Source organism: Cetorhinus maximus, chromosome 2, assembly GCF_964194155.1.
Source record: "Cetorhinus maximus chromosome 2, sCetMax3.hap1.1, whole genome shotgun sequence".
Taxonomy (NCBI): Eukaryota; Metazoa; Chordata; class Chondrichthyes; order Lamniformes; family Cetorhinidae; genus Cetorhinus; species Cetorhinus maximus.
The window spans coordinates 137,084,337-137,110,843 of record NC_135880.1 but is presented as its reverse complement, the minus strand read 5'-3'; the positions used below and the strand labels follow the sequence as shown (position 1 = coordinate 137,110,843).

The 26,507-nt window shown below is 47.2% G+C and overlaps 1 protein-coding gene across 1 annotated transcript in view; it reads right to left on the bottom strand.

Annotated features, from left to right (window-relative positions):
* frmpd1a (FERM and PDZ domain containing 1a) overlaps window positions 1-25,869 on the bottom strand; it is a 105,683-nt gene extending 79,814 nt beyond the window's left edge. Inside the window, exons 1-3 of the mRNA XM_078559477.1 lie at window positions 25,841-25,869; window positions 23,771-23,922; window positions 4,509-4,611 (exon numbers count right to left, since the gene is read on the bottom strand). Coding sequence (XP_078415603.1) covers window positions 4,509-4,611; window positions 23,771-23,922; window positions 25,841-25,869 — 284 coding nt within the window. The remainder of the gene's footprint in view (window positions 1-4,508; window positions 4,612-23,770; window positions 23,923-25,840) is intronic.
* Window positions 25,870-26,507: the final 638 nt, after the last annotated feature.

Genomic DNA, 26,507 nt, shown 5'->3' with positions numbered 1-26,507 from the left:
TTGCTCGGTCACAGACTGATAGAGTCAGACGTGTGGGTCATAGACAAAGGTCCCTCAGCCCTTCGAGAATGCACGTGTCAAGCACCTTCCAAAGTTGCCTTATCCCATTTCCCAGGACTATCCCCACGGCCTTGTATGCCATGGCATTGCAACTGCGCATCCAAATACTTATTACATGTTAGGAGGGTTTCTGCATCCGCCACCTTTTCAGGCAGTGTGTCCCACATTACTGTGTCCAAAAGTTGCTCATCACCTCACCTGTCAACCTCATGCCCCTTACCTTAAATCAATGCCAATAGGTTACTCATCCCTCTGCCAAGGGGAAAAATTCCTTTCTGTCGCCCCTATCTATGCCCCTCACAATGCTATAATGCTCAGTAATGTCACCCCTCACTCTCCTCTGCTCCAGGGGAAATATCCCCAGTCTATGCTGTCTCTCCTCATAAGTCAAACTCTCCAGCCCAGCCAGCATCCTGGTCAGCAACCTCTGCACTCTCTCCACTCCAATCACATCCCTCCCATGAAGCGCATTTCACAACTGCACGCAGAACTATAGCTGTGGCCTGGGCAGCGTTTTCTGCACTTGCAACATGACCTCCCTGTTCCTATATTCTATTCCTCAGCTAATAAAGGCAAGTATGGCATTTACCTTCTTAAACGCCTTATGTACCTGTCCCAGTACCTTAACAGGCCTGTCAACATGCACAGCAAGGTCCCTCTGATCCTCCTTACTTTCCACAGTCCTACCATTCCTCATGTATTCCTGTACCTTGTTTCTCCTGCCCAAGTGTGTCACCTCACACTTATCCACATAATATTCCATTTGGCATTCCTTAGGCCATCTGACCAGCCAGTTTGTATCCACCTGTAATGTTAGGGTCTCCTCCTGACTATTTGCCACCCCACCAATATTCGCCTCCATAGGTTCTGGAAGGTTGAGCACATAATGAGCCAGGGGGAAAGGGATGAAGTGTGTCACTGTGTGGACGCTAACTGATCCACAGTCCTTGTTGTTCATTTCAGCATCTTCAGAGCCTGTCCACCAGGAGCAATTCCAGATGCCCCCTCTCACACCTGAGGGCCCTCAACTGTCAGCTGTGTCACACCATTTCTGCCAGGCAGACACCAGCGCAGATACTAGCACCTCGGTGGGCATTGCAACATCGGCTAGTGTCCCGGGGCACAGTGGAGAGGGCACTTCACAATCGCTGGAGGGGCTGGCAGAGACAGAGAGTGCCAATGGAGCCAGCAGCCGGAGGACTGCAGGGGACCAGACACATGCTGAGTCGGGGCCTGATGATGTGCCTCTGGAGTCGTCTGCGATGCAGCAGCTGCAGGAAATGCGGCCGGGTGTGCGGGAGCATCTGGGAGTGTTACATGAGGCTGTACTTTGCTTGGTATCCGTGGTGGAGGAGTCCACGTGGAGCATCACTGATGCAATGAGCCTCATGGCAGAGCATCATGCTTCCTCCATGGAGAGAGTGGCGACTCTCATGGAGAGGGGCTTCCAGGAGAACAAGCAGCTTCTCCTGGGGTTACGCTCGGACCTGCAAAGCCCTCACAGCACCAGTGGCCACAGCTGGTCATTGCCAATGTGGAAGATGGTGTGGGCTTCAAGCTTCCCAGCTCATTGCCCATCTATCGACGGTGATCAGGGAGGTCCAATGTGACCTCACATCGGCGGAGCAGCTGCCTGTCGTCTCTGCAGGCTCCTCTCAGGGCGCTCTGGACTGCCCCTCTCCCAGTGCCTGCTTCGTCCAGTGAGGTTGCGATGACTGGGGAGATGCCAGCTGTGGACCTGGCAGATCCCTCCCAGGTGGGGCCAGCACAGGCTCCACGGGCCAGAGGACGGCCGCCAAGGTTATCGAGGCCAACAGGACAGCAGAGTCAGCAGGCTGTCTCAGATGCCGCTCCGAGCAATGGGGCAGCACCAAGACATGGCACCCGTAAAATGTAAGCATAAGGCACCTTAGGCACACCACGGGTTTCTCACTAGTGCTTTTGTGTTGGCCCTAGATTAGGGAATTATTATTTGTTTCTGCTGGAAAAACGTTTTGGTTTGATTTTGTGCGACCTTATGATGGTGAAAATTAAAACCAGATGTGTTACCATGGCTGAGGGTGGCTCCTTTGTTCTGCATTTGTATGTTTTACATACATTGTCATGAGTGTTTGAGTGGACATTGAGGTTTATGTCCAAAGCCCTCAGTTGAAGCTGATGAAGTGGCAGATTTAGCACTTAAGTGCTGAGTATGGAAGCTCCAGGCAAGGCTGGTCCTCCTGATCCATTTGTGTGGAGCTAGCTGAAGGTTCATTGGATTAAAGTCTTCTGGGTGTCCCTGCCTCCTTGGTGTAGTCCCGGGTCAGCATTTAGCCCCTCATCATTCCCCTGTGCTTCCTCATCCTCAGGATCAGTGCTGGACTCATCGTGTGCAGCCGCATCCACTGCGTCAACTTCTTCATCGTCCACTGCGTCCCTCCTTTCCAGCGCAAGATTGTGGAGAGCGCAGCATGCTACCACTATCACAGAGACACGATCTGGCGGGTACTGGAGTGCGCCACCTGAGCGGTCCAGGCATTGGAAGCACATTTTAAGAAGACCAATGGCTCTCTCCACCACAGCCCTTGTGGAGGCGTGGCTCCTATTGTACCGCTGCTCAGCTTCTGTTCTTGGATGGCAGAGAGGGGTCATGAGCCACCTTCTGAGGGGATAGCCCTTGTCGCCCAGCAGCCATCCATCCAGCCGGGTTGGAGCACTGAAGCGCGCCGGCTCCTGGGAGTGTCTGAGGATGTAGGCGTCGTGGGAGCTGCTTGGGCATCTTGCACAAACTTGTAGAACCTGCATCCTGTGATCACAAACTATCTGCACATTCATGGAGTGGAAGCCCTTCCTGTTGACGAAGGCACCGGGCTCACCTGCTGGTGCCTTGATGGCCACATGTGTACAGTCTATTGCACCCTGGATGCGGGGGAAGCCAGCAATGGCCGTGAAGCCTCTGGCTCGCTCTGTCTGACTTGCCTGGTTGCAGCGGAAGTGGATGAAAGTCAATGCACGCCTGAACAGAGCGTCTGTAACCTGCTTGACACAAGTGTGGACAGCTGATTGGGAGACACGGCAAAGATCCCCCACCGAGCCCTGGAAGGAACCAGAGGCATAGAAGTTGAGGGCAACTGTGACCTTCAGAGCCGCTGGCATGGGGTGTCCATCCACATAGTTAGGAGAGATCTCAGGGCCAATCATCTGACAGATATAGTTGACTGTCTCCCTTGACAGTCGGAGCCTCCTTTGGCACTGCACCTCAGTCATATTGTGGTAGCTGCTTCGCCGCCTGTATACCCTGGCAGCAGGATAGTGGCGTCTTCTGCAGCCCCTTCCACCTTGGACTACCTCTTGGCCCTGTGCCCCTTGTGCCTGCGCCCGTACTCCTAAAGATGGCTCCCCTGGAGACTGATTGTGCACTCCTGGCCTCCTCCTTATTCTAGCCCTCCCTTCCTCCTCAGAGGAGCTGCCTCCAGTGGACATGTCAGAACCCATACCCAGGCTAAAGGGAGGCCTCCGGAAAGCTGTAGGCCCAATAAAGATTACTGACTGCAGAGTGCTGACTTGAAGGTTCAAAGTACACAGAAAGCTGCTGGAATTCGTTCTGAACTGCTACAGATCACACAGGCAAGTTTAAAAAACTTTCTGCAATAAATACTTCACAGACCAGATTGACAACCCCACTGAGCCCTCTTCTCCTGCCCGTGGGTGAGTTTTATTAAAAAGTCTCTTGCCCGTTGCACCCGTGCGCCGACCCGAAGATCGCACAGGCACCTGAAAATTGGCATTGCTTGCCAATTTACAGGCCTTAACTAGCCCGTTAGTTAATGGTGGGCACGTGTCGAACTTCATCGCTGCGCCCACCCAGCGAAATATCGCAATGGCGCGCGATGATGTGAGGACGCTCGCCCGACGTCACCATGTGTCATTTTACACACTGACGTGCAGGGTCCGCCCCCACGCGTCAAGCAGAAAATTCTGCGCTGTGTCTATAATGGAGTATTTGGCTATGTGTTAATTCAGCTGTGTGTATAATGGAGAATTCGACTGTGTGTGTAATGGACAACTTGACTGTTTGTGAAATGGAGAACTCAGTGTATATTATAGAACACTGGTTATACAGCAAGTTCTAGATGAATTGTTGTGCAACTAAGGAGACACATGGCACTCTATACAATCCTGTTGATGACCTTCCTTTAGAGCACAGAACAGTGAGTTTTGCACACCTCCTCGATCAAAATTATTTTGAGTTTGCTGCTAACAACAACAACTTGCCTTTAACATGGTAAAACTTTTCAAGTCACTTCACAGGAACATTATCAAAGAAAATTTAACACTGAGCTACTAAAAGACCTAAAGATCCTTCATGTTTCTCCTATGGTCCTTGAATGGAGGACATCAAAGATTTTAGATTTAGCTGGTAATCATTAAAGCTTTCTACCCACTGAATATGCGAAAACGACCCTCACCTGATAATATTATCGATGTGTTCCGGAGAAATAGCATCCAGGGGTATATTGTTAATCTTTATAATTTGATCTCCTGGGAACAGCTTCCCCTCTCCTGGACCACCTAAGGAGAAAAAGAAGTCATCATATTTTTGGAGATCCAATTAGTTATCCCTCATAAAAGGAGAAAAAAAATACACTGGAAATACACAGCAGGCTTATCAGCATGTGTAAAGAGCAAAAAGCAGATAATGTTTCATACATTCCTTACATATGGATATCTTCTTCTCTGAAGTTTGTCTCATCAAAATGTCCAGGAAGTCAAAAGGGACTTGTGACTTTCCCAGATCATGGACAGAAGTGGATCATACTTGCTTGTGATTTTCTTGTGAAGAAATTTTGAACAGTGATATTGTCAATGAAAATAAGGATCCCTGGGCATGTTGAATAATTGCATCAGCATTTGCAGTAGAACCACAGGCCAGCATGAGGGAAATCTCAAGGAAGCTAATATTGAATCAGGGTCAGGAACTCACCAAAATTAATCCAAGCAAAATGACAATAGTGAAGAAAACAAAGGCACTACAGAGCGACAAATACCCAGGACCAGAAGTTTTCCTTCCCAGGGTTTCAAAGGAAGTAGGTGTGAATACTGCAGATACCCTAACTATGATTTTTCAAAGTTGAGGAACCTGTCCTTTAGATTGGAAAACCGCCCATGCCATTCCACTACTTAAGAAAGTTGGGAGAAGAAAACCAGGGAATTATAGACCAGTTAGCCTAGCGCCTGTTTTTGGGAAATAGAGCCTACAAATAAGGCTAAAGCGACTGAACACTTAGAAAATTTTCAGCTGATCAGAGTGAGCCAGGATAGATTTGTAAAGGGTAGGTCATGCCTGACAAACCTGATTAAATTTTTTGAAGAGGTGACTAAAATAGTGGATAGGGGAAGGTATACAGATGTTATTTATAATGGACTTCTGGGTGGCATTTGATAAAGTCTCTCATAAGAGTGTTATGATCCTGTTAGGGACCATTAAGGTTTAAGGAAAAAATCTGAACACCCAGCAATTAACAAACAGGAATGCGTCACAAGATTTCACATTTTTAAACAAAAACAAACTTTATTATATATCAAAAAGAATTAAACAAAGTAAGCACTATTAACTATTAACACTATTAATACTACAGTTTCGAAAGACTTATCCTATAAACTCAGTACTACTCTTTCCTTCCCCCTCCCCATAGAGTTCCCTTATCATTTGAAATCTTGAAGCTCATTCACTTTTCCTGGGACCAACCCAAAGTTATGCCACAATCCTCCAGAATTTACTTTAATTCTCCTTAGTATTTCAGCTATTCCTCAAGGAACAGATTCCAGGGGTCCTTCCATTAGCTTTTGGTTAAGCAATCCCCCAATTTTCTTTACAGAGCTCACGACTGTGAACTCTTCAGCTCCTTGTCCTGGCTTAGGACATACATAGGCTCATTTTTCCCAGTCTGCTCCCCCAGCTTCTGTGCAGCTCTTTCCAAGCTAACTATTCATGCAGACTGCTTTCTGCCACAAGGCTTTGTGAGGATCACTGTAGGTTTCTCCCACTAGCTGCAAGCTACAGAAAATCTTCCAGCTGCTTTTCCCTTACAAAATCCAAACTGAACTGCCTGCTTCTGTCAGCAAACACACAAAGATAGATTAAACAAAAGAACCTTCCAACCAAGGGTCCACCCTGAATCATTATATCTATGACAACATGGCATGCTTTGAGATGATTCAACCAGAAATGCAAATAAACAAACGCCTTTGATTCTGCAATCCATATGAATAATTTATATTTCTAATAGGTGTAATTTTCCTTTCTCCAGACTGCCTGGCTCCATTACAAGCTTAGAAATGGATCATTAATTGTTCAAGTTTTTCACTATCAACCCTGACCATATAAAACAAATACAAGTTAGATTTTAATTGTATTTAACTCCAAGCTTGTTTGAATTACATTTACTTCAGGGTTCCTTATCCATTTCTCAATCAGTTGCTCCCATTCATCTACAGTTAAAACTTTAATGCCTAAAGCTAAACGTTATATTCTAAAACATATGAATTAGATACTGACAACAAGGGACTGTTAGTGAAAATTGGAGCTCATGGAATTGAAGGTAGACCATTAACCTGGCGAGGAAATTGACTGAGCCACAGGAGACCTTGTAGGAATAATGAGCAGGAACTCCAATTGGTGAAATGTGACTAGTGGTGTCACACAAGGATTTGTGGTTTCATTGTATTTATGAATGACTTAGATGATGGGATAGAAAGCCACATATTCAAATTTACTAACAACACAAAGTTAGGCAGCATTGTAAGCAGTGTAGATGGAAGCATAAAATTGCAATGAGGTATTGATAAAGTCCACCATCCTTGCAAACTACCACCCCATCTCCAACCTCCCTTTCCAATCCAAAATCTCTGAATGTGTCATTGCCTCCTGAATCTGTGTCCATCTTTCCCTGAACTCCATGTTTGTTACCCTCCAATCAGGTTTCCGCCGCTGCCAAAAAAGGCTCTTATCAAAGTCACAAATGATATCTTATGTGACTGTGGCTGTGCTAAAATACCCTTTCTCATCCTTCTCAGCCTGCTCGCAGCTTATGGGGAGAATTTTCCCCATGTCGGGCAGGCCGGTCGGGAATGGGCGTGGACGGACGCGGAGCCAATTGCCGTCCGCGATTGGGTCTGTGCCGCCAGTTTACACGGGCGGGCCAATTAAGGCCCGCCCAGTGTAATGTGCGAATCCCCAGGATAGTGGGAGTGGGCAGGCAGCGGCGGGACTGCAATGACCACCAGGTCCAATGGTGACCCGGAGGCCTGTTTAAATGAAGCACTGACAGCCTTGGAAAGGCTGAACACAATGGCCAGTAGAAGGGCTCAGCAGAGCGCTGCTGGAGAGCAGGCCAGGCCAAAGGGTAGGGCAGTGGAGCAGGCCAGGCCGGAGGGTAGGCCAGCGGGGCAGTGTGCCCCTTGGTTTTCTGATGAGTGCCTAGCTGCCCTCCTGGAGGAGGTAGCAGAACGGCGGGAGGTCCTTGTTCCGAGGGACAGGAGGCAGAGGCCACCCCACTTGACCAAACGTGCCTGGGAGGGGGCGGCAGAGATAGTCAGCTCCCATGACGTGGTGCGACGCACATGTATCCAGTGCCGCAAGCGTTTCAACGACCTCTTGTGCTCGGGAAGGGTGAGCACCATGTTGGCAGAGGTCACTTAATACAGCTGGCAGCCTTCCCCTGCCAAGGCGCCCCCCGCCAACCCATCACCCCCCACCCCCACACCCACCCCCGCTCAGACAACTCTGGATGCAGTTACAGCATTGAGTCCTTCACGGCATGTTTCCCTCGCTGGGTGGGCCAGCAGATATTGCCCATGCCTAGTTCACCCTGAGAGGGTAGTGCTGAGATGGGGTCTACACCCGCAGCATGTCCGACACTGACACCCAGAGTACTGTTTTGGGGGCAACCTCAAGGATCTGCACCTAGGCACAGTGCCGGAACTGCGAAGCATGTCAAAGTCAGGGTGCTAACATGCTGGGAGGGGAGCTTCCAGGTGGTGGGGTCCCAATCCATCTACTGCCCTTTGCATTCCACGTGCTTGTGCCTCCTTGCTTTACAAGGTTAGACCGTGTGGTGCCAAATGTGATGGAGGCAGAATGTGGGCAAGAGGGGGTCAGCCCTGGCTTCTTGGTGTGAGTGTGCGGCAGCTGCGGGGTAACGATTCACTGGAGTCTTGCAATGTCCCACTCTGGTTTGGGTGGCAGGGATGCGATGGGAATCCAGGTACAGGGTGGACTAATCAATGCTCCTCTCTCCTTTTCAGGAGAAGACTGCACACAATGCCACTGAGTGGATGCAGACTGGCGGAGGCCAGGCCCAGTGGCCATCTTGACCAGATTCAAGCAGGAGGCCATTGATCTGGAGAGGTGCCATGTCCCCAGGTCCAGCGGTGGCAGTGAGGCTGGGGTGCCACGGGGAGGTATGTTTGCCAAGCGCTGAGATGACCATTTGCAAGGGGGAGGGGAACCAGAGTGTTAGAGCAGATAGTGAGGTGGAGGAGGATAAAGGTCAAGCGAGGAATGCATGTATAGACAGAAATCAAGGGTCCGTACATGATAGAAATGTTCTCAGGTGCATCTATTTCAATGCAAGGAGTATTGTCGGAAAGGCAGATGAGTTTAGGGCGTGGATTGGCACGTGGGATTATGACATTATTGCTATTAGTGAGACTTGGTTGCAGGAGGGGCAGGACTGGCAGCTCAATGTTCCGGGGTTCCGTTGTTTCAGACGTGATAGAGGGGGAGGGATGAAAGGGGGAGGAGTGGCATTACTAGTCAGGGAAAATATACAGCTGTGCATAAGCAGGACAGCCCGGAGGGCTCGTCTAAAGAGGCCATATGTGTGGAGCTGAGGAATGGGAAAGGTGTGACCACACTAATAGGGTTGTATTATAGACCGCCCAATAGTCAGAGAGAATTGGAGGAGCATATCTGTAGAGAGATAGCAGACCGATGTAAGAAACAGAAAGTTGTGATAGTAGGAGATTTTAACTTTCCACATATTGACTGGGACTCCCATACTGTAAAAGGGCTGGATGGCTTGGAGTTTGACAAATGTGTTCAGGAAAGTTTTCTAAATCAATATATAGAGGTACCAACGAGAGAGGATGCAATACTTGATCTCCTATTAGGGAACCAGACAGGTCAGGTGACAGAAGTATGTGTAGGCGAACATTTTGGATCCAGTGACCACAATGTCATTAGTTTTAAGCTAATTATGGATAAGGATAGGTCTGGTCCTCGAGTTGAGATTCTAAATTGGAGAAAGGCCAATTTTGTGGAAATGAGAAAGAATCTAGGAAGAGTGGATTGGCATAAGTTGTTGTCTGGCAAGGATGTGTTCAGTAAGTGGAAGGCATTCAAAGGCGAAATTTTGAGAGTGCAGAGTTTGCATGTTCCTGTCAGGATTAAAGGCAAAGTTAACAGGCATAGGGAACCTTGGTTTTCAAGGGATATTGGCGATCTGGTTAAGAAGAAGAGAGAGGTGTATAGCAGGTATAGGCAACAAGAAGCAAATGAGGTACTTGTAGAGTATAGAAAATGTAAGAAAATACTAAAAAAAGGAAATCAGGAAGGCAAAAAGAAGACATGAGGTTGCTTTGGCAGATAATGTGAAGGTAAACCCGAAGAGTTTCTACAAGTATATTAAGAGTAAAAGGATAGTAAGGGACACAATTGGTCCCCTTGAAGATCAGAGTGGTCGTCTATGTGTGGAGCCTCACGAGATGGGGGAGATCTTAAACAGTTTTTTTGCATCAGTATTTACTCAGGAAACTGGCATAGTGTATAAGGGAGGAAGGGAAACAAGCAGTAGTGTCATGGAACATATAGAGATTAAAGAGGAGGTGCTTGCTGCCTTACAGCGAATAAAGGTAGATAAATCCCCCAGGCCTGACATGATATTCCCTCGGACCTTGAGGGAGACTAGTGTAGAAATTGCAGGGGCCCTGGCAGAAATATTTAAAATGTCCTTAGCCACGGGTGAGGTGCCGGAGGATTGGAGGGTAGCTCATGTTGTTCCGTTGTTTAAAAAAGGCTCCAAAAGTAAACCAGGCAATTACAGGCCAGTGAGCCTGACGTCAGTAGTAGATAAATTATTGGAAGGTGTTCTGAGAGATCGGATATATAATTATTTGGACAGCCAAGGGCTGATTAAGGATAGTCAGCATGGCTTTGTGCATGGTAGGTCATGTTTAACGAACCTTGTAGAGTTTTTCGAGGAGGTTACCAAGAAAGTAGATGAAGGAAAGGCTGTGGATGTTGTCTACATGGACTTTAGTAAGGCCTTTGACAAGGTCCCACATAGGAGGTTAGTTCAGGAGGTTCAGACACTTGGTATCCATGGAGAGGTTGTAAACTGGATTCGAAATTGGCTGTGTGGGAGAAGACAGAGAGTGGTAGTGGATGATTGCTTCTCAGACTGGAGGTCTGTGTCTAGTGGTGTGCCTCAGGGATCTGTACTGGGACCATTGTTGTTTGTTGTCTATATCAATGATTTGGATGATAATGTGGTGAATTGGATCAGCAAGTTTGCTGATGACACTAAGATTGGAGGCGTTGTAGACAGCGAGGAAGGCTTTCAAAGCTTGCAGAGAGATCTGGACCAACTGGAAAAATGGGCCAGAAAATGGCAGATGGAATTTAATGCGGAAAAGTGTGAGGTGTTACATTTTGGAAGGTCAAACACAGTAAATGGTAGGGCACTGAGGAGTGCGGAGGAACAAAGGGATCTGGGAGTTCAGATACATAGTTCCCTGAAAGTGGCGTCACAGGTAGACAAGGTTGTAAAGAAAGCTTTTGGCATACTGGCCTTCATAAATCAAAGTATTGAGTATAGGAGTTGGGATGTTATGGTGAGGTTGTATAAGACATTGGTGAGGCCAACTTTGGAGTATTGTGTACAGTTCTGGTCGCCTAACTACAGGAAGGATATCAGTAAGATTAAGAGAATGCAGAGAAGATTTACTAGGATGTTGCCGGGTCTTAAGGAGTTGAGTTACAGGGAAAGATTAAACAGGTTAGGACTTTATTCCTTGGAGAGTAGAAGAATGAGGGGAGATTTGATAGCAGTTTACAAAATTGTGGGGGGTATAGACAGGGTAAATGCGAGTAGGCTCTTCTCACTTAGATTAGGAGAAATAAACACGAGAGGACACGGCTTTAGGGTGAAAGGGGAAAGGTTTGGGGGAACATTAGGGGGAACTTCTTCACTCAGAGAGTGGTGAGAATGTGGAACGAGCTACCGTCTGACATGGTAAATGCGGGCTCACTCTTAAGTTTTAAGAATAAATTAGATAGATACATGGATGGGAGAGGTCTGGAGAGTTATGGACTAGGTGCAGGTCAATGGGACTAGTGGAATAATATTTCGGCACAGACTAGAAGGGCCAAATGGCCTGTTTTCTGTGCTGTAGTGTTCTATGGTTCTATGGTTCTATGTGTGTCCCAGCAGCCATGGCAGTGCTGAAGGCTCAGTGATTGAAGTTTGCAACATTGATTGACCATTGATTATGGAAGGATGGGTGCATAATGATCCAGGGGACAGGGATGCACATTGACATTGTCTCCACATTAACTGATTCAATGTCCTTGTTCTTCCTTTCAGCATCAGCGGAGCAGGGCCGGGAAGCGGAGGCAAAGGGGCCACCTCTCACACCTGAGGGCTCTGAACAATTGGACTCACCAGCGTCACACCATCTCTGCCAGGCAGGCACCAACGCAGATACTAGCACCTCAGTGGGAATTAGATCGTCAGCTAGTGTCCTGGGGCACAGCAGTGAGGGCACTTCACACTCACTTGAGGTGCGGGCAGAGACAGAGCGTGCCCAGGACGCCGGCAGTCGGAGGACTGCTGGGGACCAGGCACATGCTCGGTTGGTGGCTGATGATGTGCCTCTAAAGTCATCCGTGAGGCAGCAAACGCTGAAAGTGCAGCAGGGTATGTGGGAGGATCTAGCGGACATACATGAGGCTATGCGTACCATGGTCTCCATGCTGGAGGAGTCCATGTGGAGCATGGCTGAGCACCATGCTTCCTCCATGGAGAGAGTGGCAACTCTCATGGAGAGGCTCCTCCAGGAGACCAATCAGGGCTCCCTGGGGCTGCACTCAGACCTACAAGCCCTCACAGGGGCATTGACCTCAGCTGGTCAGTGCCAATGTGGGAGATGGTTTGGGCACCAAGCAACCCAGCTTGATGCCCATCCATCTATGGTGAGCAAGGAGGTCCAAAGTGACCTCACGTCAGCACAGCAGCTGCCTGTCGTCTCTGAGGGCTCCTCTCAGGGCGCTCCAGATGAGGGCAGCAGCTCCTCCGCCCCTCTGCCAGTGACCATGGCATCCAATGAAGCTGCAGCGACTGGGGAGATGCCAGCTGTGGAACTGGCCACTCCCTCCCAGGCGGGGCTATCAAAGACTCCACGGGCCAGAGGACAGCCGCCAAGGTCATCCAGGCCAACAGGACAGCACAGTGAGCAGGCTGTCTCAGATGCCTGTGCTAGCAAGGGGGGAGCACCTAGACATAGCACCTGCAAACATAAACTTAAGGCACCTTAGGCACACCACAGGTTTCTCACTGGTGGTTTTATGTTGCCCGCTATTAGTTCATGACCACTTTTGTATGATGCGTAACACCTTTGTAATTATTTTTTTCTGAACTTCATTTTGTTAAATCATTAAACTTTGATATGTAAGCATGGCTCAGGGTGACTCCTTACTTCTGCAGGTGGACAGGAAGCCGTGATGTTATGAGTGAGTTGTTTGACATTGAGCTTTATTGACAAGGCTCTTAGTTAATGTTCCAACCCAGGAAGATCAGGTATCAAGAATGGAGCCTACAACCCTGGTGTGTGTTGGAGGTCCATCTGTGGTGTCCTAGCTGTAGGTTCATTGGACTAAAGCCTCCCGGGTGTCCCTGCCTCCCTGGAGTATGCCCGGGTCAGTGTCTACCCCCTCAGCATTTCCCTGTGCGTGCACATCCTCGGACTCACTGCTAGACTCATCGTGTGCATCCGGAGCGACTGCATCTACACCTTCCTCGTCCACTGCGTCGCCCCTTTCCAGCGCAAGATTGTGGAGAGTGCAGCATGCAACCACTATCAGTGACACACGATCTGGGGGGTATTGTAGTGCACCCCTGAACGGTCCAGGCGTCGGAAGCGCATCTTGAGAACACTGATGGTTCTCTCCACCATAGCCCTTGTGGAGGCGTGGCTCCTATTGTACCGCTGCTCAGCTTCTGTTCTTGGATGGCGGAGAGGCGTCATGAGCCACCTTCTGAGGGGATAGCCCTTGTCACCCAGCAGCCACCCATCAAGCCGGGCTGGAGCACTGAAGAGCCTCGGCACCTGGCAGTGTCTGAGGATGTAGGCATCGTGGGAGCTGCCTGGGTACCTTGCACAGACTTGCAGAATCAGCATCCTGTGATCACACACTATCTGCACGTTCATGGAGTGGAAGCCCTTCCTGTTGACAAAGGCATTGGGCTCACCTGCTGGCGCCTTGATGGCCATATGTGTACAGTTTATTGCACCCTGGATGTGGGGGAAGCCAGCAATGGCCGCGAAGCCTCTGGCTCACTCTGTCTGGCTGGCCCCGTCCCAACGGTAGTGGATGAAGGTCAATGCACGCTTGAACAGAGCATCTGTCACCTGCTTGACACAAGTGTGGACAGCTGACTGGGAGACTCTGCAAAGATCACCCACCAACCCCTGGAAAGAGCCAGAGGCATAAAAGTTGAGGGCAGCCATGACCTTCAGCGCCACTGGCATGGGGTGCCCACCCACACAGTTTGCGCAGATCTCAGGGCCTATCATCTGACAAATGGAGGTGACTGTCTCCCTTGAGAGACGGAGCCTCCTTCGGCACTGCACCTCAGACATATTGAGGTAGCTGCTTCACCGCCTGTATACCCTGGCAGCAGGATAGTGGCGTCTTCTGTGGCCCCTTCCGCCTTGGACTGCCTGTTGGCCCTGCGCCCCTTGTGCCTGCGCCTCTCCTCCCAAAGGTGGCTCCCCTGGAGGCTGAATATGGACTCCTGGCCTCCTCCCCCTTCTGGCCCTCCCTTCCTCCTCAAAGAATGTGCCTCCAGTGGATAGCACAACTCCCATTCCCAGGCTAAGGGAAGGCTTCCTGAACCCTGCAAGGCCCCAGAAATGATGTTTACTCAGAGTCCTGACCTGAAGGCTGTTACTCCTGTCCAAGCAGCTGTGAAGAGTTTTGAAGTATTTCTGCTGACACAGGCAAGTATCAGTAACTTTAACAATTAAATGTCTGACAAATAACACTCGCGACCCCACTCACCCCTCTTATCCTGCCCGTGGATGAGGTTTATACAAATGTCTCCTACCCGCCTGCCCGTTGCGCCCGTGCGATGCCCTGAAGATCGCACGGGCTCCGAAAAATATCAGATAATTGCTGCCTCAAGGGCCTTAAGTGGATGATTAATTAATGGGGGCCGCGCATTGGAGATCATCACGCACCTGCCTACCTAAATATCGCAATGGCGAGCGGTGACGTCAGGACGCTTGCCCAACGTCACCGCATGTCACTTAACGCGACAAACTCCATTCCCATCGCTACCAATTCCTTCCCGCCCTGGGCATCTGTCTGAGAGTAAACCAGACTGTTCGCAACCCTGGTGTCAACTTTGCCCCAAGTTGAATTTCCGACCACGCATCCATGCCACCATTAGACCATTTCCACCTCCATAACATCACCCAACTCCACTCCTACCTCAGCTCATCTGCTGCTGAAACTCTTTGTTACCTCTTTAACTTAATTATTCCAACACACTCCTGGTTGGTCTCCCACATTCTACCCTTTGTTAATTTGGGGTCATCCAAAACTCTACAACCCATGTCCTTACTCGCACCAAATCCTGCTCATCTATCACTCCTGCGTTTACTGATTTACACTGGCACCCAGTTAAGCAATGTCACGATTCTAAAATTCTCACCCTTGTTTTCAAATCCCTCCACCTCCCCATCTCCGTAATGTCCTGCACCTGTACAACCTTCCAAGATATCGGCGCTCAATTAAATCTGGCCTATTGAGCATTCCAAATTTTACTCGCTCACCTTTGGTGGTCATGACTTCAGCTGCCCAAGTTCCAAGTTCTGGAATTCCCTCCCTAATCCTCTCCACCTCTCCGTCTCTCTCTACCTCTCCTTAAAACCTACCTCTTTGACCAAGCTTTGGGCCATCTGCCCTAATATCGTGTTATGTGGTTTGGTGTCCAATTTGGCTTCATTAACGGTGCAAGCATCTTGGGACGTTTTATTGTGTGAAAGGCACTATATAAATGCAAGTTGTTGTCAAGTAAGTGGTCAAAACTGCAGTGAATGGATTTCAATGCAGGCAAATGTGGGGTCATCTGCTTTGAACCTAAAAAGGATAGAACAAGGTACTTCCTAAATAGTGAAAAGCTCGAAACAGTGGAGGTGCAAAGAGCCTTGGGGGACCAGGTACACAGTTCATTAAAATGTCATGAACATTTAGAGAAAAATAATGGAATGTTGGCCTTTTTATCGTGGGGTGGGTGGGGGTAGAAGTCATACTTCAGCCATACAAATCTTTGATTAGACCATAACTGGAATACTATGAGCAACTCTTGACACCACACCTTAGGAAGCATACGTTGGCCTTGGAGGGAGTGAAGTGTTGGTTTGGCTGAATGATACCTGGACTTCAAAGGTTAAATTATGAGAGATTCCCGGGCATTAAGAAAATTAAGGGATGATTTATCAAAGTTTTCAAGATATTAAGGGGAATAGATAGTGGAAGTACAAAGAAACTATTTTGCTGGTTGGGAATCTATGACTTGGAGGCATAAAAATTAGAGCCAGAAGTGAAGTTAGGAAACACTTCTGCACGTAAAATGTCACAGATCAAATCGTGGCCCTTGGGGAAGTTTGGGAGGCACAGAGTGAACTTAACAGGACCCTCACCTCCCCATCGTGGTAGTGGGGGATGTTTGGAACTCTCTTCCAGAACCAATAATTGATGTTAGAGCAATTGTTAATTTTAAAACTAAGATTGATAGATTTTTGTTAGCCAAAGTTATTAAGGAATATGGAGCAGGCAGGCATATGGAGTTAGGTAACAGCAAAGATCCATTGAATGGCTGAACAGACTTGAGAAACAAAATGGTCGACTCCTGTTCTCATGTTCCTATGCTCGCTATGCAGCTGTATAAGTCCCTGTGCTAACTATGACATGCCTTGTACTGAATGTGTGAGTTCCTCGGCTGGAGGTGCAGTGCCTTGTGCTTGATATGTTTTTTAATCCGTTCATGGGACGTCAGCATTGCTGGAAAGGCCTAGATCTATTAGTCATCCCTAATTTCCCTTGAGAACTGCTCTTCTTGAACTGCTGCAGTCCTTGTGGCATTGGTACATCCACAGTGCTACAAGGGAGGGAAATTATCATGCCGTGGGCTGGGTGTGTGAGTCCCTGCATTGAGTGTGGGACTTGTGCCGGGTGTATGATGAAATTTGCTGGATGTGTCTCAGGTGTAAATCTACCAACCTCCCCCCACATAACCTGCCCCCACCACCAACTCCCCAATTCATTCCAATCTTCTGTAATGTTGCATTGTTATCCATTTTCGAGAATAGCAAGACTCTGTTGATGGGAAGACACACTGACAGTATTATGTACTGAAAAGCAATTTAACACAAACATTAACTGGGGAAATCAATGAACCTTTGGCAGATAAATATTCTAGTTGGTGCCAGTTGATATGAGCCCTGAGACAGTGGCAGTAAAATGTTGCCCATTTCTGCCTGGGAATTGGCAAGTGACGAAGAAGCTGGCAATCCGAAGCACAGTGTCTGCCATGGAGAGTGTGAGAAGGACAGTAAGTCAGAATCAGCAGAACAAAGAAACCGTAGGTTACAACAGGCCCTTTATAGCTTATGTGTGAACAAGGGGCTTGGATATTCCGCACCCCACATCCTTCTCTGAGGCCGAAAACCTTTTGGGCCCATTGTTGCAGGATGGAGGATGCAAATTAGAATCCAGAAGTTCAAGTTTCACATGAAATTGGGCTTTCATTTATTAGTTGAGCTGACTCAATGGTGCTTGTTGCCTCTCCAAGGACAGCTCACCCAATGTTGCAGATCAAATCATGGCCCTTGGGGAAGTTTGAGTTTGGGAGGTAGAGTGTGAACCTAACTTCCGCTGACAAGACCCCCACCTCCCCACCACATGAAGGATGAATAATCCTGCTCCTCCCAGCTTCACTGGAGGAGATGTAAGAAAATATTTTCCCTACAAAAGGGAACAGGTGGGGCTAGTGGAACTAGGAGAGTTGCTCTTGCAGAGAGTCGGCACAGACACAACAGGACAAATGGCCTCCTTTTGTGCTGTGGGCATTCTACGATTCAATTGCTTCAGCAATGGCCAGCAATCCTTAAAGAAACTGAGGTCTTGCTGGCCCGGCTGCTGTAGAACTGGAAAAGCTCAGTGGAGTTAATGTGGTGAAATTATGCCTTGTTTTACATGAACGCTGTAGAAAAGTCCTGAAACAGAGGTGGGATCCCACACTGTATATTTAAAAAGATCCATCGCTGCTTTGGGAGCACCTGAAAACAGCATGCACCAAAATAGCAGTAGACATGCTGTCAACGGGTTTCGCCACACAGAAGTTGGTATCCATGCTACACCTGAAAAGCTGGTGCAATGGATACCAGTTTGTATTCCTTTACGTTCAGTATACATGGGAAAAGAGCAAAGCTTGCGGTAGTAGCTGAGGGGAAGGCAATAGGTCCCACAGCAAGACCAAGCCTTCAGTTTAAGTATGGAGAATGACATCATAGCTATAGCAATCATAAAATCGTTGAAAATAAAGTTCAGAAGGAGGCCATTCAGCCCTGAGTCTGCTCCAGTGCTCAACAATTGTTTTCTTTCAGTAAATCCCGAGCAACAATGGAGTGTGTACTCAAAGTGGTCCTTCTTCTAGGGTTGTTCACCATCAACTACATCACAGACATTCTGCTTCTTGTCGCCTGTTCAAATGAAACCACGGATGAGGCCAGCATTTTTATTGCCCATTCCTAATTGCCCTTAGAAGGTGATAATGAGCTGCCTTCTTGAACTGCTGCAGTCCATGTGGTGTAGGTACACCAAAAGTGCCGTTAGTGTGATTTTGACCCAGTAACAGTGAAGGAACGGCGATGTATTTCCAAGTCAGGATGGTGTGTGGCTTGGAGAGGAACTTCCAGGTGGTGGCGTTCCCATGCATTTGCTGCCCTTGTCCTTCTGTGTGGTAGAAGTCATGGGTTTGGAAGGTGCTGTCAAAGGATCCTTGGTGAGTTTCTGCAGTGCATCTTGTAGATGCTGCCACTGTGCGTCATTGGTGGAGAGAATGGATGTTGAAAGTGGTGGATGGGGTGCCAATCAAGCGGGCTGCTTTGTCCTGAATGGTGTTGAGCTTCTTCAGTGTTGTTGGAGCTGCACTTATCCAGGCAAGTGGGAGTATTCCCTCTCCTGGCTTGTGCCTTGTAGATGGTGGACAGGCTTTGGGTAGTCAAGAATTCTCAGCCTCTGAGTCGCTCTTGTAGCCACAGTATTCATATGGCTAGCCCAGTTCAGTTTCTAGACAATGGAAACCCCCAGGATGTTGATAATGGGGGAATTCAGCGATGGTAATGCAATTGAACATCAAAGGGAGATGGTTAGATTCTCTTTTGTTGGAGATGGTCTTTACCTGCCACTTGTGTGGCATGAATGTTACTTGCCACATATCAGCCCAAGTTGAATGTTGCCCAGGACCTGCTGCATATGGGCAGGGACTGCTTCAGCCCAGGAGGGATTGACGATGGAATAATGATGCAGCCATAACAAACTCCAGAGCTCATGAGCATTCCCACAAAGTTTGGGTAAGAAATTCCTCATTGCAGGTCCAATGTCCTGGAATTCCCTACCTAACATTTTTGTTGGATAAGGATACGAAGGGATTATGGTTCAAAGGTGGGTAAATGAAGTTGAAGTACAGATCTCACTGAGTGACAGAACAAGCTCGAGGAGCTGAATGGCCTATTCTTGTTCTGATGCAAGACCATTGTAGGAGGACTCTCTGAACTTGTACAGCAGGAGTTCAAGGAGATGGCCCACCATCACCATTTCAGGGCAATGAGAGATAAGCAATGAATATGGCCTTGTAGCATAGCTTATGGCCAGACAACAAATATAAAAAGTTCGTACTGTGAAGGGAAAGCGATGTGGACAACCAGTTATATCCCGAACAAGAAAAAAATAGGAGCGAAATTGATCTTGTGCAGTAGCGACAGTGAATCAGTTGCCTGATTTAAATCCAACAGCGAATCAGCCGACTGTTTTACATCCCAACAGCGAATCAGCCGACTGTTTTACATCCCGACAGCGAATCAGCCGACTGTTTTACATCCCGACAGCGAATCAGCCGACTGTTTTACATCCCGACAGCGAATCAGCCGACTGTTTTACATCCCGACAGCGAATCAGCCGACTGTTTTACATCCCGACAGCGAATCAGCCGACTGTTTTACATCCCCACAGCGAATCAGCCGACTGTTTTACATCCCGACAGCGAATCAGCCGACTGTTTTACATCCCGACAGCGAATCAGCCGACTGTTTTACATCCTGACAGTGAATCAGCCGACTGTTTTACATCCCAACAGTGAATCAGCCACCTGATTTACATCCCAACAGTGAATCAGCCGACTGTTTTACATCCCGACAGTGAATCAGCCGACTGTTTTACATCTCGACAGCGAATCAGCCGACTGTTTTACATCCCGACAGTGAATCAGCCGACTGTTTTACATCCCAACAGTGAATCAGCCACCTGATTTACATCCCAACAGTGAATCAGCCGCCTGATTTACATCCCAACAGTGAATCAGCCGACTGTTTTACATCCCGACAGTGAATCAGCCGACTGTTTTACATCCCAACAGTGAATCAGCCACCTGATTTACATCCCATCCAATTTTTCTTGCCATCGACTAAAATGGAATAGAAAAGTGGGCACTGAGTGAAATGAGCTGCTGATTTGCTATCACCCATTTTGCAATACCACCCAATACTAAATGTTGGCATAGCGGCAAAGCTGATGAAGTGTTGTCAGAGGACTATGTGGGTGAGGGAGGAATTGTGACACAAGATCAGGGTTAATGCTGGAGGTGTTGCAATAGGCAAGAAACCCATAAAGTATCAGCTAATAAGGCCCCTCCCCATTAATACAACCCTAACAGAATCTCAGAATCATAAAATTGTTACGGTATAGAAGGATTGTGTCTGCACTGGCTCTCTGAGCATTTTAATTTAGTGCCAATCTCCTGCCTTTTCCCTGGAGCACTACACATTGTTTCTATTTAAATAATCATCCAATGCCCTCTTCAATGCCTCAATCAAACTTGCCTCCACCACATTTCCAGGCAGTGCATTTCAAACCCTAACTACTCGCTGAGTGAAAAAGTGAAAAAGTCTTTTCTCACCTCGCATTTGCTCCTTTTGCAAAACACTTTAAAACTGTGCCCTCTGGTTCTCAATCCATTTGCAAGTGGAAACAGTTTCTCCCGATCTACTCTGTCCAGACCACTCATGATTTTGAAACTTCTATCAAGCCTCCTCTTAGCCTTTTCCTCTCCAAGGAAAACAGTCCCAACTTCTCCAATCTTTCCTCATAACTAAAGTATCTCATCCCTGGAACCATTCTCGTAAACCTCTCCTCACTCTCTCCAATGCATTCACATCCTTCCTATAGTGTGGCACCCAGAACTGTACATGATACGCCAGCTGAGGTCAAACTAGTGTCTTATATAAGATCATCATTATCTCCCTGCTCTTGTACTCTATGCCCCTATTAATGAAGCTAAGAATACTGTATGCTTTAGAAACAGCTCTCTCTACCTGTCCTGCCACCTTTAATGACTTATGTACATATACACCCAGGTCTCTCTGCTCCTGCACACCCTTTAGAATAGTATCCTTTATTTTATACTATCTCTCCATGTTCTTTGTACAAAAGTGCATCACCTCACACTTCTCCACATTGAACTTCATCTGCTGCCAATGTGTCAATGTCCTTTTGAAGTTCTACACTGTCCTCACAGTTTATAATTCTCCCAAGTTTTGTGTCATCCGCAAATGTTGAAGTTGTCCCCTGCACACCAAGATCTAGGTCATTTATATATATATATCAGGAAAAGCAAGAGTCCCAATACTGACCCCTGGGGAACTCCACTACAAACCTTCTTCCAGCCTGAAAAATGCCCATTAACCATTACTCTCTGTTTTCTACCCCTCAGCCAATTTTGTATCCATGTTGCTACCATGCCTTTTATTCCTCACATAACTTTCCTCACATGTCTGTTGTGTGGCACTGTATCGAACGCCTTTTGAAAGTCTATATACACCACATTACGGCCTTGCCCTCATCAACCATCTCTGTTATCTCTTCAAAAAACTCCAGCAAGTTAGTTAGACATGATTTTCCTTTAACAAATCCATGCTGGCTCTTCCGAATCAATCCACATTTTTCCATGTGACTATTAATCCCATACCGAATAATTGTTTCTAGAAGTTTCCCCACCACCAAAGTTAAACTGACTGGTCTGTCATTGCAGGACAGATCTCTACAACCTCTTTTGAACAAGGGGGTAATGTTTGCAATTCTCCAGTCCTCCGGCACCTCCCCTGAATCCAGGGAACATTGAAAGATTATTGCCAGTTCCTCTGCAATTTCCATTCTCACTTCCTTCAATATTCTTGGATGCATCTCATCCAGTCCTGGTGCCTTATCAACTTTAAATACCAACAGCTTATCCAATATCTCCTCCTTATCAATTTTAAACACTTCTAGTGACTGAGTTTGCTCCTCTGTCACCATGTCCTGGGCAACATCTGCCTCTTAGGTAAAGACAGATGCAAAGTATTCATTTAACACCTCAGCCATGCCTCTTGCCTCTATGTGTAAATCCTCTTTTTTGGCCCTAATCGGCCCTACTCCTCCTTTTACCACCATTTTACTATTGATGTGCTTATAAAATACCTTTTACATTAGCTGCCAATCTTTTTTCATAATCCCTCTTTGCTTCTCGTATTTGCTTTTTCACATCCCTTCTGAACCTTCTGTATTCAGCTTGGTTCTCAATTATATTTGCTGCCTGGCATCTGTCGTAAGCACACTTTTTCTTCTGTAACTTAATTTCTATCTCCTTTGTCATCCAGGGAGCTCTGAATTTGTTTGTCCTACCCCTCCCTTTTGAGGGAACATGACTGTGACTGTGGCCAAACCATCTCCTCTTTGAAGGTAGCCCATTATTCAGCTACTGTTTTTTCCCACCAGGTCCAGTCAATCCGCCCCAGCTCCGTTCTTGCCCCATTGAAGTCTGCTCTGTGCCAGTTGATTATTCTGACTCTGGATTGACCAATGTCATTTTCCACCGTCATCCTAAATCTTATGATACAATGATCACTGACCCCTAAATGTTCCCCCACTGTCACTTGATCTACTTGGCCCACCTCATTCCCAAGAATCAGGTCTAGCAGTGCCTCCTTTCTTGTTGGACCGGACACATACTACTGTAGAAAATTCTCCTGAACACAATCTAGGAACACTTGTCCCTCACTGCCCCTTACACTACCACTATCCCAGTCTACACACGGGTAACTAAAGTCCCCCATTATAACTATTCTATGATGTTTACACCTCTCTGTAATTTCCTTGCAGATTTGTTCCTCTATATCCTTCCCACTAGCTGCTGGTCTATATATTACACTGAGCAATGTAATTGCACCCTTCTTATTCCTTAGCTCTAGCCAAATTGATTCTGTCCTTGAATCCTCTCTCTCCAGTACTGCAATACGCTCCTTAACCAAAAATGTCACCCCTCCTCCTTTTTTCCCTTTTCCCTTTTCTGAACACCGTGTAACCAGGTATATTTAACACCCAGATCTGCCCTTCCTTAAGCCAGGTCTCCGTTATCGCCACAAACTCATAATCCCAGAAGGCAATCTGTACTTGTAACTCCCCAATTTTATTAACTATACTCCGTGCATTCACATACATGGAGTGTAACCCTGATTTAGACTTCATAACTTGCTCCCTTACTCCAATTCCATCTATTAACTTACTATTCTCTATTTTAGTGCTATCTGCCTCTCCCAGCATTCTGTGCACCCTGCTATTACTTTCTAATATTCCCTCCTGGTTCCCACATCCCTACTGAGTTAGTTTAAACCCTCCCCAACAGAACTAACAAAATGACCTGCAAGGTACTCCGTCCCAGCTCTGTTCAGATGCAACCCATCCAGCTTATATAGGTGCCATCTCCCCCAGAGCCAGTCCCAGTGTCCCAGGAATCTAAAGCCCTCCCTCCTGCACCATCTTTCCAGCCATGCATTCATCTGCCTTATGTTCCTATTTCTGTACTCACTGGCACGTGGCACTGGGAGCAATCCAGAGATTACTACATTAGAGGTCCTGCTTGCTAATTTTCTACCTAGCTCCCTAAATCCCAATTGCAGGACCACATTCCCCTTCCTATCTATGTCGTTAGTACCAATGTGGACCATGACCTCTGGCTGTTTGCCCTCCCCCACAAGAATGTCCTGCAGCCGCTCTGTGACATCCTAACTCCCTCCCCAACCCCATGCTTCCCTCCCCTCCTCTCCAACCTCCTACCCCCCAGGTATTTACCTGCAGTGACAGACTTCACACACACCGGTGTTTCCTCTGATATCATAAATCCATGATCCAGGAGCGGATCTTTGTTAATCCTTACTGTCACCTTTAATGGGCTGCTCTGCTGGTTCGTGTTACCGGTTGCTCCATCAGCTGGGCCTCGATTCCTTCAATCAGAAAAAAATGATTTATCAATCATCTTCAGTGTCCTCTAAAATGTAATCCATCTCCCACTTTCTTCCTTCACTAGAACTGCAAACTGCTCACTGGAGGCCTCTCTCCACCATTTTCCCTGAGAGATGGATCATTGTGAAAGGGCAGGGGAATGACCCTGCTCCTTCCCAACATCGACTAATCCATTTGTTAGGTCAAGAGGAGCCCGCTGGAGCCAGGGTGAACAATTCCAGCAAGACATTTTGAGAACGTCAAAGGGACAGAAGATTTTGGGGAGACAATGGGATCAAAGGCAAAAAACCAGAAATCACAGAACAACACCTGCCCTGTGCTCTGTCCAGGTTTTGGACTTGGCAAAATGTGAGGCTGCAGTCAGGATACAACATCCTGAAAACAACCGGAAAATGCCTGGAAATACTCAGCAAGCCTGGCAGCATCTGTGGAGAGAGATACAGAGGTTGGTGACCCTCCTGGTTGGTGATCCAGGTTAGATGCTTAAAGGGTGTTTCCCCTTATGGGAGAGATTAGAACGATGGGCCACAGTTTAAAAATAGGGGGCCTCCCATTTAAGGCAGAGTTAAAGAGAAGTAGAAAAGTGATGGATTTTATACAGACTGGGTGATCGCTTTTCAGAATATGTTCACTCAGTCCGCAAGCATGAACCAGACCTCCCTGTCACTGGCCATTTCAACACACCATCCTGCTCTCATGTCTGTCCTTGGCCTGCTGCATTGTTCCAGTGAAGCTCAACGCAAACTGGAGGAACAGCATCTCATCTTCCAATTAGGCACTTTACAGCCTTCCGGACTTAACATTGAGTTCAGCAACCTCTCTCCTCTACCTTCACCCATTTTTTTAATCCAATTGATTTTTTTGTTCTTTTTAATTTTAATTTCTATTTTTATTTATTTATTTTTTAATCCTTTGTCCCCAACACCCCCACCACCCACCCCTTGATAGGGCCACCTATCATTTATTTCTATGTTGTGCTTTCACAGAGCGCTGACCCTTGTTCTGCTATTAACACATTCTTCTATCTTACCTTTATGCCACTATAGCACCTTCTTTAGTTCTTATCACTACTATTAACATACCCTTTGTCTTGTGCCATGATATCTTTGTCAATTTCTCCTTAGCTCCCACCTATCGCTGACCCTCTATCCAGCTTCACCACCCCGTTAAACAGCATAAAATCCATCACATTTCTACTTCTCTTTAGCTCTGAAGAAGAGTCATATGGACTCGAACCATTAACTCTGTTTCTCTTTCCACAGATACTGCCAGACCTGCTGAGTTTTTCCAGCATTTTTTGTTTTCAGATCAGCCATGGTCTTATCAAATGGTGGAGCAGGCTTGATGTGTCGAATGGGCCGGTCCTGTTCCTAATTTGTATGTACAATGTGTTCATCAGAACTGGAAAAAATTAGAGATGTGAGAGGTTTTGAGCTAATACCAGGGCAGAGAAAGGAGTGTGGAATGAGGAACAAAAAAATGGTCTGCGATTGGATGGAAGGCGGGAGAGAGTAAATGACAAAAGAGGTGATGGCTCAAGGAAAAGGGAGTCGGAACAGGATAAATAAAGATAAATAACATGAGCCTGGCTGCAGGTAGGGTTTGAAAATTGCAGCCCTAGAAGTTGCCACGGGATCCTGATGCCTCTAGGACAGTTTTGCTGGGGGTGCGGAAGGGAGTGGGAATCGCAATCACTGCCAATTAACAGCCCCTTAAGCTCATTAAGGAGCTGGTTAAGTGGTCTGTCAGTTTGAGGTTGGAATTTTTAAATGTTTTCCCAGTGAGCCCAAACAGTCTTGTGCACAGCTACCAGGTTCACTCCGGGGCCCTGTTAAATTGCTTTAGTTTTCAAATTTACTCTGTAGTTCCAACGAGCCCTGGCACAAGTGCTGCTTCTACCTTTCTCGTCTCTGGCCGCATTCCACCATGTTCCACCTCTAGGAAGCTGCCTGCTCTCTTTGGCAAGTCAGTGGCTGCCTCCACCATGGCTGCTGCCACTGGCACCAGGTAGGCAGCTGCCAGCTCCTGGAGGTGCTCAGCGCCACTAACTGGACGCCAAACTTGCTTCCTGGCCAATTAGTCCACCCGCATTTAAAAATCAAATTGCAAAAGCAAAGCAGCTCGTGTACGGGGTCAGGGCTGGGAATTCATTCAAGTGTCAGGTTCCCAGCCCCGCTTTGAAAATCCAGCAAATCAGCTCTGCTTCTCTCTCCACAGATGCTGCCTGACCTGATGGATACTTTCAGCATTTTCTGTTTTTATTTCAGATTTTAAGGATCGGCAGTATTTTGTCTTTGTGCACCATACAGAAGCTCATCTATGCACTGTTCTCCATAGTTCCCAAAAAGCAATGCACTTGAGATAAACTTTAAACTTAAAAGCATAAAATGATGGATGTCTCGGATCATATGAATAGTGAAAAGAAATGGTTTCAAAGCCTGTATTTTTTGAGACTGCCCCTAACTGAAATAGAAACCAGGTCCAGATTTCTGGGGTAGGGGGTTTGTTAATGGGATTTCCTGGCTCTGACATCAGACTTCAGAAAAATCAGCCTCTGGTAGGTTGC